The 10,976-nt window shown below is 39.9% G+C and overlaps 1 protein-coding gene across 1 annotated transcript; it reads right to left on the bottom strand.

The window, feature by feature from the left end:
• Nucleotides 1-3,344: 3,344 nt before the first annotated feature.
• Nucleotides 3,345-10,728, bottom strand: gask1b (golgi associated kinase 1B). The gene is made up of 4 exons (XM_058064853.2): nucleotides 9,971-10,728; nucleotides 8,879-9,084; nucleotides 6,575-6,801; nucleotides 3,345-3,667 (listed from the first exon to the last, which is right to left on the bottom strand). The coding sequence occupies exons 1-4, from the start codon at nucleotides 10,671-10,673 to the stop codon at nucleotides 3,460-3,462; spliced, it is 1,344 nt and encodes a 447-aa protein (XP_057920836.2). The 5' UTR covers nucleotides 10,674-10,728; the 3' UTR covers nucleotides 3,345-3,459.
• Nucleotides 10,729-10,976: the final 248 nt, after the last annotated feature.

Genomic DNA, 10,976 nt, shown 5'->3' on the forward strand with positions numbered 1-10,976 from the left:
CAAATACCTTAATTATCAACAAAATCATGCATTTTTTTTGCCTATACAAAAAAAATGCAGACTTTTGGAGTTGGGTTTTGTACACACAAAGATTCCCGTTGTATCAATTCTCCACAAGCGACTTCTTGTGTTTCACACATACGGGTTTTCCAAGAGTTTGTTTTTGATTGCAACTGAGCAATACGGTGCAAGGTGTTATTTTCACACCAAGCACGTCGACACAACGATTCCGTCATGAACCACATCTGCACAATATCTCTCTCCGAGCTACCATCCAATAAATCTTCAAGGCGGTGAAAAATGAGGAATCGGGGGGTTATATTACAGATTCTTTTAGTCAAGTTAAACGACATAATTTTACCGTGTCTGAGAAGACATGTGATGGATGAGTGTTCAGCAAGTGACCATCCGAGTGTTGTGAAGCATGCAGGAAGATGATCTCTGATGCTCTGCTCATTCATCAAAGCTGAGTATGCACACGCTTTTCTTCTAAGATAAAGTAAACCTCCATAAAAACCAGAATGTAATCTTCCCAAAGCACAATGATCAGTCATTTTTTATCTGAGGCTTTTCTCGATTGTGCAAGGGGAGCATGCAGATGGTGCTAGCTAGAAAAAATATATATTTTTTCTAACTGAGTTGATATTCAATCGGAGTATTAAACTTTAAAAAAAAACTTCTTGGAGATTTGCTCCTGCTAACTCTTCCTGTCCTTTGCCACTAACTACAGGGCCCTACAAATTCTGCCTAGCAACAAGAGGCTCCTTAAATAAGTGACATTAACAGGACAAGAAAGACTCGAATTAGGGTGGCCCACAAAGTCTGCCTAGCAACAAAAGGCTGCATAAATAAGTGACAGCACATGGGGCACAAATGATGGTGCCCCACATACAGTATTCTTCCTAGCAAGTGGCTATGTAAACAACGGACTAGACCAGGAAATTAATTTAAAATAGCATAACACTGTCAGTTCAACGGCCATACAGTATTTTAAAAATTAGTTTCTGGGGCAGAAATGATTGTGCCCCACAAATTATGCCGAGCCAAAAGTGGCAGCAAAAACAATAAACACAACCAGGGAATACAGAATATTTTTTGCTAGTTTGTTTTAAATGGGCTTGGGGGCACAAAGCATGTTGCCCCACAAATTCTGCCTGGTAACAAGTGGCTGTGTAAACAAGTGACATACTCAGTGAAAATAATTCAAAAAGCATCATGAGTGTAGCTGCCATTGGATGTTTGTTTTTTTTTAATGAGTTTGGGGCAAAAATGATGGTGCCCCACAAATTTTGCCTAGCAACAAGTAAAACACATTTTAAATTGGGAAGGTTACAATGAATCTTTTTGGTTGTTGTGGTTTAAGGCGACAAAGGTGACTGTCATGAAAAAAAACGGGGGCTTATATAATGGTGCCCGACAAACTCTGCCTAGCAACAAGTGACAAGTGTTGTTTGGTTGGGAATTCAATAAAGAATAACTTTTGCTGTTGTGGTTTAAGGTGTTTTAAAAACAAAGCAACCATCAGTGGCCTAGCATCATATAAAAACACGACTAGAAGTTATGCTATTTGGTAACAGACATCCAACAAAATCAACCAGCCAAACTCCCAGGAGACCCAAGCCCAAGCGCTCAGCTCGTGCATGACCACATTTTGATGTGGAATATCACAAAGCTCCTGTTATTTTAGGTTCTTTGCTCATCTTCAATAGGGGCAATTCAAAGGGTATAGCAAATAATTCACCGTGCTCAGCGAGGTGTATGCCTCCAAAGGGAGAAAAAGAATCATCCTATCTTCCCGGATAACGAGAGCTGAATCTGCTCTGATGAAGCTCTGAGTGGAATATGCCAGAAGCGTGGGAAAGGCAAAGAAAAGTTATATGATGGACAATATGCGGGGCAAGATGAGCACGCATAGACTGAACATGTCAGGGAGGAGATTAATTAACCCCAAAAGTTCACCACAAAGGCACATCCTAAAATATTTCCCTAAGGCTAAAACTATAAAAAAATTAATCACAAATACTTAAACTTGCTGATATAGTAATCTTCAAACAGCTAAAATCATGCATAAAGCTAAAAATAACCAATTATTAATGTGCTATACATATGACTATATTGACACTTACTTGACTAAAAATTAAAATTAAAATTAAAATTAAAATTAAAATTAAAATTAAAATTAAAATTAAAATTAAAATTAAAATTAAAATTAAAATTAAAATTAAAATTAAAATTAAAATTAAAATTAATTAAATTACAAAAATAAAATAAAATTATATTTGGAAAGCAGGAAGTGAACAAATTTGACAGTTACTGATTGTACAATGGAGGGGTAGAATTTAATAAGCTTTGCTTCTTCCTACTCCTTTTGGACATGTGGAGCTGTGAACTGATTATGGGATGCATTCAATTGTAATCTGATGCATGTTCAAATAAAATAAAACCGTTACCATTACCATGTTTTCCCTCCTTTACAAGACAATACAATAGCAACAAATTCAAACATAAAAGTGAAAAGGTCATCCAAAACTGAGAGTGACCTTGTTCCATCTGGGGACAATCAGCATGAGTGAGGCCAACAAGACCCGTCTTCACGTGCCTTAATGTTCAATCATGGCCAATTATATGGCAGGTCTGTCCTTAAAGGAGAATAAGGCCACCAAAACATTAGAAACATGATGTGAGCTACAACCATCATAACAAAAATACTTATAAACATTGCTAAATGTATACTGCATGCCTCAGTGAGTGTATGCCCATATGGAATGTACGCGTTGGATGTACAACGCTATGCTACAGACCATTATGGGAACGATAGAGTTTGGAGATGGGGGTGGATGTCAAAGACAAACACACACAGGCTGGGACCCTGCTGTCCCGATAATGCGGGTGCACAGGGGTTAAAATAACAGCGGAGCGAATGAAGAAAATAACCCGTAAAGCCCCTTTGGACTGCAGAGCACACAAAGCAGATGTCGCCTCATCTGTGACCACCTGCTTCATGTGAGCGTATAGCACATCACGTATCGTCTTCGGTACATTATACAACAAGATTGGACTCAATTTTATTCATGAATTAAATGTTAAGTCCATAAATAAATAAATACACAACATCTTATCGACTCACCGGCCACTTTATTATGCACACCTGCCGTAATGTCATGAGTTCCAATATATTCTGTATAATTTATTAGTACAAATCAGATGATGAAAGGTTGCTCTCATTAAAAAAAAGTAAAAATATTTTTTATATATACTATAATATACATATATATTTTTATATATAATATTTTATAAATATTTTTAAATATTTTATTTTTATAAAAAAGTATAAAGTAAATTAAAAAAGTGTTGTTTATTATAAATCCTTCTGTCAACATATTTATTCCACTAAGAAAATACTGTTAATAAAGCCAAAAATGAAGAAAGTTTCTGGTAAGTGTCCCAGTTACCATCCCATCACTCGCTCATGGGCACCATCTTGATGCCGTGCGCGTTGGCGTACGTGAGAAGGACCTTGGCTCGTTTCTCGATGACATCAATCAGTTTGTCGATGCCCAGCCGGCCGCCCCGGCTCTCCCAGTAGGTCTTGTCCAGGAAGAGCGACTGCAGGAGCTTCTCCCTCAGCCTCCCGCTCCTCAGCAACGACACGGACAGCTCTGGAAGCCTGGAGAAGGCCAGTCCACATAGAGGAAGTCATACACTGTGGGAATTGTTGTGTGGTGACAGGTTAATGACGTTGGACCTGAGAGAGGACCTGGTCGATGGTGTTTCTCAACCAAGCACGATTTTATGAACCTTGCTTTGTGCAATGATGACAGAAAAGGCCCCACAAGCTTGAATGTTTACAAAATTAGAGAAAAAGAATGAACCAAATCCATAATATGTATATTATGGACTTACTATGGTACCCATTATGGTACCCATTATGTCATTGTATGGTAATTTCATCCTGTACTTCGGTATGTGACAAAAAATGTAAAAAAAAAAAAAAAAATTTAACTATATTTGGAAAGCAGGAAGTGAACAAATGTAACAGTTATTGTAAAAGTACCAGATGAAGGGGTAGGATTTAATAAGCTTTGTGAACTGATTATGTGATGCACTCAATTGAAATAAATGAAATAAAACCATTACCATTACCATTACCATTAGCATTACCATTAGCATTACCATTACATTTATGTATAAAACCAAATTATCTTAATTAAAATTAAATTAATTATAAAATCTACATATATATATATTTACTTATGTGTGAATGTGGTTAATATATTATTTTAAAATATCTAAAATAAAATAATTCTAATAAAATCGGAAATAATGTTAAAATACTTATAAAATTTTTATATAATTATAAAATATATAAAAAATATATAAAATAATCTAATTATCTATAATTACTTTCTATAATAAACTATATAAAATAAAAAAATGAGAAAGGCAACAAAAATGTTACAAACCCCACTGTAAAAATGTCTTATTGAGATAAATAATTAAGATTCAGGGGTCTCGTCCAACTTCTGACGGAAATCCCATCGTACATCGTACTCAAATGTTTTATGGCTCCATACAGCTTTCATGTGCCACAAATTCAATATCCCTGGAGAATATGGATGTGTTTTTATTCTCCCGTGTGTGACTGAGTGAGTCCTAATGTCTCCTGAACAAAAGGTAAATGAGCTCTGGCGGCAGCGTCGTACTCATCAGTGCCTGCGGACCAAATCTGACGTGCAATTTGGAGCCTGCACTCTGAGACGCTGAGCTACTGCTCACCTTATCGAACTGTCTGAGGAGACTCATGTGGAAAAGCCATGGGATGGTGAAATAATGCCGTGCTTGTCTGTGTGGAAAGTGCCTAGAATACTAGGTACTGATTATGTCATTGTATGGTCATATCACCTCGTACTTCGGTACGTGACAAAAATAAAATATACAAAAAAAAAACTTAAACTATATTAGGAAAGCAGGAAGTGAACAAATGTAACAGTTACTGATTGTAAAAGTACCAGATGGAGGGGTAGGATTTAATAAGCTTTGCTTCATCCTAGCAGCACGGCAGACGAGTGGTTAGCGTGCAGACTTTACAGCTAGGAGACCAGGGTTCAATTCCACCCTCGGCCATCTCTGTGTGGAGTTTGCATGTTCTCCCCGTGCATGCGTGGGTTTTCTCCGGGTACTCCGGTTTCCTCCCACATTCCAAAAACATGCTAGGTTAATTGGCGACTCCAAATTGTCCATAGGTATGAATGTGAGTGTGAATGGTTGTTTGTCTATATGTGCCCTGTGATTGGCTGGCCACCAGTCCAGGGTGTACCCCGCCTTTCGCCCGGGATAGGCTCCAGACCCTCTTGAGGAAAAAGCGGTATAAAATGAATGAATGAATGCTTCTTCCTACTCCTTTTGGACATGTGGAACTGTGAACTGATTATGTGATGCATTCAAGTGTAATCTGATGCATGTTCAAATGAAATAAAACCATTACCATTACCATTACCATTACCATTACCATTACCATTACCATTACCATTACCATTACCATTACCATTACCATTACCATTACCATTACCATTACCATTACCATTCTATTACCATTACCATTACCATTACCATTCTATTACCATCGCCATTACCATTACCATTACCATTCTATTACCATTACCATTACCGTTACCATTACCATTACCATTACCATTACCATTACCATTACCATTACCATTACCATTACCATCACCATTACCATTCTATTACCATTACCATTACCATTACCATTACCATTACCATTACCATTACCATTACCATTACCATTACCATTACCATTACCATTACCATTACCATTACCATTACCATTACCATTACCATTACCATTACCATAGGTGTGCTTTGGAATTGTTTAATCCACCTGGCTTTATCAACGTGACAGTTTGACCCTGGAACTGATTATTTCTATTCACATTATTTCCTATGGGAAAAATGGTTTAATGCATTTGTCGAAAACATTCCACACCTCGATAGAGAACTTTAAAAATATCTCACATTATATTATTATTTGACAAAAATGTGTCTGGATTCGATGCTAATAGTCGGCAATCAGCAAATGCCGGCATGCTGACAAACCAAAACTATAAATCGATACGAAGTTGATTCTGAGAGTTGTAGAGAATTAGCATCAAGGGCGCAAAGCCAGGCTTATAGTAGACGCTAGCGTGCCTGTTCATAATGATTTGATTTACATTATGGGAAGCATCACTGCACTGTTTCCCATACATTCATTTATTTGTGGTGGTCCGCCACGTATAGATTTTCTTTGTCCTTGCTTATAAACACATTATATCTCACCGGGTCTGCAATCAGACCCCTCTAGTGATTCCTAGCTTTTGGCAGTTCTTACATAAAAGCTGGTACTGCTCTTCTCAACGAGCAGCGGGTGCTGCCGTGGGCCCCTCGCTCATCACACGCAGGCAAAAAAATGATTTTTGTACTCACTTTTTGCAAATGCACCATAACCACTTGTGCAAATCTACGTCATTCCATCATTACCGCCCAAACACTAATACTGAAGGAGTCCACTTACTCCTTGATTCCTTCCAGCAGCCTGAAGTCCAGGTTGTCCTCGTTGCGGTCAAAGTATCCCTTATTGACGGTGAGGACCAGATGCCGGGGGTCCCGTTCAGTGTGCGCGATGTTTGCTAGTTGAATCCCGTCATGGTCCGCACATTCAAGATGCCGGCCAGATTTGTAGCACGCGTCCTGCTGCCGGGGTCTGAAGCCGCAACAGCTCGGATCCAACCGGTTGTGAATCTGGATGCAGAAGATATAAAATATATGTACTGTAGCTTCCTGCATCATGACTGTGTGGGGAAGATAACGCAATCAGGGCTTTCTTGAATCAACTGTGGCTTGGTCACTTCATGAGATAACAGCATGATTGCACAGACGGGCTAAATCAAGCAACATCCTCGCTCATATCGAGGTTTTCTACCTGAACTCAGAGACACCCTGCAACATTTGATTGACGGAGGATTTGAAAAGTTCCAGCAATATTTCATCACCAATAATAACAAGATACGGCAACCTTGTATGAATTGGAAAAATATATATTTACAATAAGATTCACAAGGTTGAATTGAGGCAGCTGAACTCTTCCTGGATGTTGAAGGCATTTCAGCTTTCATCCAAAAGTGTGGAGTCTCCATATTTCTGTCTTTCTGTCATTCACCTGCATGGCTGGCCATTCTTCCCATGGAATGAGGCAGTATTTGGGGGAGAGATGTTAGGACCAGGCAGGTCGAATGGCCTATTGTTTTTGCAGGACAGTTTGCCCGGATTTTGCCTGCCAGTTTGCCACATCGGGCTGCACGGTGGGCTTGTGGTTAGTGTGCAGACCTCACAGCGAGGAGACCCGGGTTCAATTCCACCCTCTGCCATCTCTGTGTGGAGTTTGCTTGTTCTCCCCGTGCATGTGTGGGTTTTCTCCAGGTAAAATAAATAACTTTATAATATAACTTAATTTTTACATAATATTGGAATTTTTTTCCATTATTATCAAAACAAATTTTTTTCTCATAATATTTTTTTAACGTATTGTCAATACTTCTCATAACATAGGGTTTTTTTTTCATAACACCCAACATCTTTTAATATTGAGATTAAGTAATAAAAAATAGTAATTAAATTATTTTTTTCACTATTTCTCATAAATATACATATACAAATATACATAAATACATCGCAAGTGTTTTTGTTCCAATCAGACTTTATTTTCGGAGCAGTCACAAACTATTTTCACATAAGATAATTTTTTTAATCATAAAATGATGACTTTTCTAAGGTATTAATGTTATTGTGACTTTCTTGTAGTACTGAAACTTAATTGCGATTTCATTTTCATCACGACAATAAACTACAGTATTCCCACAACAATAATAATTAATATTAATGAAAATAACAATTGGGCTGCACGGCGATCGAGTGGTTAGCGCGCAGACCTCACAGCTAGAAGACCCAGGTTCAATTCCACCCTCGGCCATCTCTGTGTGGAGTTTGCATGTTCTCCCCGTGCATGCGTGGGTTTTCTCCGGGTACTCCGGTTTCCTCCCACATTCCAAAAACATGCTAGGTTAATTAGCGACTCCAAATTGTCCATAGGTATGAATGTGAGTGTGAATGGTTGTTTGTCTATGTGTGCCCTGTGATTGGCTGGAGACCAGTCTGGGTTGCCCTTGCCTTTTGCCCGAAGACAGCTTTGTCTGACGGCCAAACTAAGTGACGTTAGAAATCTAACACATGTTTTTTGCTTGACATTTTATGTTAATTCGGTCAAATGGGTTGGAAATCTACAAAGTCCCAGCTTCTATTTCAGATTTTAGCATGTTTGAAGATATGATAAAACCCAACTGATGCCACCTTTGACTTAAAAAAAGAACCAAAAAAAACATGAAAAAGAATTTGTTCTGCCAAAGATAGATCACTTCTAAATTTTGAAAAAAGATGGACTCATAGTTCAGGGATACTGTGACCAAAGTCTGAAAAGTCAACCCCAGACGTTATCGCCGATTGTTGGCATTTTCATTGGAATGCAATAACATTCTGACCCCCTCCCTTTCTTGGCTGCATTGCCAGAATCCTATCCTGACTGTGGGTGATTCAGGTCTCCCACACAGGAAATAACGCGTCTCTTCAGCCAAAAAGATGTTTCCTCTGAGAGTATTTCACTTGTTTTTATCAGTGAAAACAGCTGTTGGAATATAGTTCTGCTCCCAAATGGAAACATGTTCTATTTAGGAAATTTTAGGAAAGCTATGTAAAAGTGAAGTCACTTAGCAGATATAAGCGCTATTTATTTATTTTCACCTTTTCAAAAACATATTTTTTTTACCTGTAATAGGAAATCAAACAGCGCCACTTTGCTCCATTCATAGTGATGGATGGTGGAGCAGCTGGATGCTGGCTTTGGAGCGACGTTCTTCACCCAGCACCTCTGCTTTAGTGACCTTTGGTAGTCGCCCCACGTTAACCTTACAGTGGAGTCATCATCTGGGTAGAGAGAGGGTTCCCAAGACACTACTGGACTGGGCTGGCCACCTGTAGACCAAGGACAGATAAGACAATAGAGAATAAGACCAAAGAACATTGTTGATACGGACTTACTGTACATTCATGAGTGTTTCTCAACCTTCTTTATCAAATGGCTGGCACTCGCAACTTTATTTGGCCCCATGGCGGGTTATAACTAGCATGGTGCTTGTTTGGTCACTGGACTTCGTGGAACGATACAATACAGGGCGAACAAACAATTGGTACATTTTGGCCAAAATGTTTGACTGTGGCTGCAAGGTGGTGGAGTGGTTACCACACAGGCGACCCGAGTTCAATTCCACCCTCAGTTCAGTTTGCATGTTCTCAGTAGTTTTACACTACTGATGTGCTATAATTAATTTTAAATATTTTATGTAGAGGTGCGACCGGCTGCACAGTGACGAGTGGTTACTACGCAGGCCACACAGCTAGGAGACCCGAGTTCAATCCCACTCTCAGCCATCTCTGTGTGGAGTTTGCATGTTCTCCCCGTGCATGCGTGGGTTTTCTCCGGGTACTCCGGTTTCCTCCCACATTCCAAAAACATGCTAGGTTAATTAGCGACTCCAAATTGTCCATAGGTATGAATGTGAGTGTGAATGGTTGTTTGTCTATATGTGCCCTGTGATTGGCTGGCCACCAGTCCCGCTGGGATAGGCTCCAACACTCCCCACCAACCTATCAATCCACATGAGATCGGATCAATACATCAATTTGCAATATCATGCAATTATAGTAAAAAAAAGTATTTTTCCTTGTCACCACTAGGGGCGCTAATGTTTATTAGTCCAATAAGTGCGTATTTTGGCAAGTCTCCATTAAAATACTTCAAAGAAAGAATGAATATGTAACACTGTGAATATTTCTAACTAAATGAAGCCACGTGACCCACCGTGTAAGAAGACCAGCTTCCTGCTCACAGCCGGTAAAGTCCTGTTAAGTCCGAGAACTCGGTCCAAATGGAAGGCGAACACCTCCACCGAGTCCACCGGGGCATGGACGATCCCGCACGGTCCTCGGCACAGGTGAGTCCTGTTCTGCGACTCCTCCCCCAAGATCAATAGAGGTCTTGAGGTGGTATTCCCATGGACGCGCACAACTTTGGCACCGGCGAGAACGCGCATTGTGGCCACGTCTTGCGCGCTGAGCCACGGCGGGGCTGTCCTGCTATAGATCCGGATCGAACTCTCAGGAGAGTCCGCTCTTTTTGATCTAGAATCCGGCTGGTTCGAATCCCGTTGTGCATGGGGACGTTTCCCGTTTGTGGACTCCTGATGTTCGTGCGTAATTCTTCTCGCTTTTCGCCTCAATTTGGGTCGGATTGTTCCCCGAATGTTAGCCGGTTTAAGGCGCTTATATTTAAGAGTGATGTAAACCACATTGGAACGGGTAGGAACCAATACGTCCTCCTTGGGCCGAACACTCCTCACACCCAGTTTTTCTCCAGTCCGGTTCTGCAGAGGAAAGTCCACGTCGGACATGGCAAAACATAAATACACGACACATGCGAGTGCAACCAGTAAAGTCCTTTTTGGAAGCGAGAACCTCCGGAACCAGAACCGTGACAGCCAGTGGAAGCGACACTTAAGACCCATTTATGTTCTGGGCATGGTGGGTGATATCCAAACTGAAGCTGCTTCGGGATGGGACTCTTTCTTTTGACAGGATGCAACTGCGCACTGGAAAAAGTTGCTCTTGACCCACATGGACCAGTCGGGACTTTATCCCCTCCCAGTCTGCCTTTTGGTACCAGGAACATGACATATGGGCATGTGGACTGGACTGTGGAAACGACTTGTAGTCTGAGCAAAGCTACAAAAACACATATATTCATACTGTGTATACACAGTACACATACATATATATATATATATATATATATATATACATGTATATAT

The sequence above is a fragment of the Doryrhamphus excisus genome, linkage group LG23 (assembly GCF_037039965.1).
Source record: "Doryrhamphus excisus strain RoL-2023G ecotype Guam linkage group LG23, RoL_Dexc_Guam_v1.1, whole genome shotgun sequence".
In the NCBI taxonomy this organism is placed as follows: Eukaryota; Metazoa; Chordata; class Actinopteri; order Syngnathiformes; family Syngnathidae; genus Doryrhamphus; species Doryrhamphus excisus.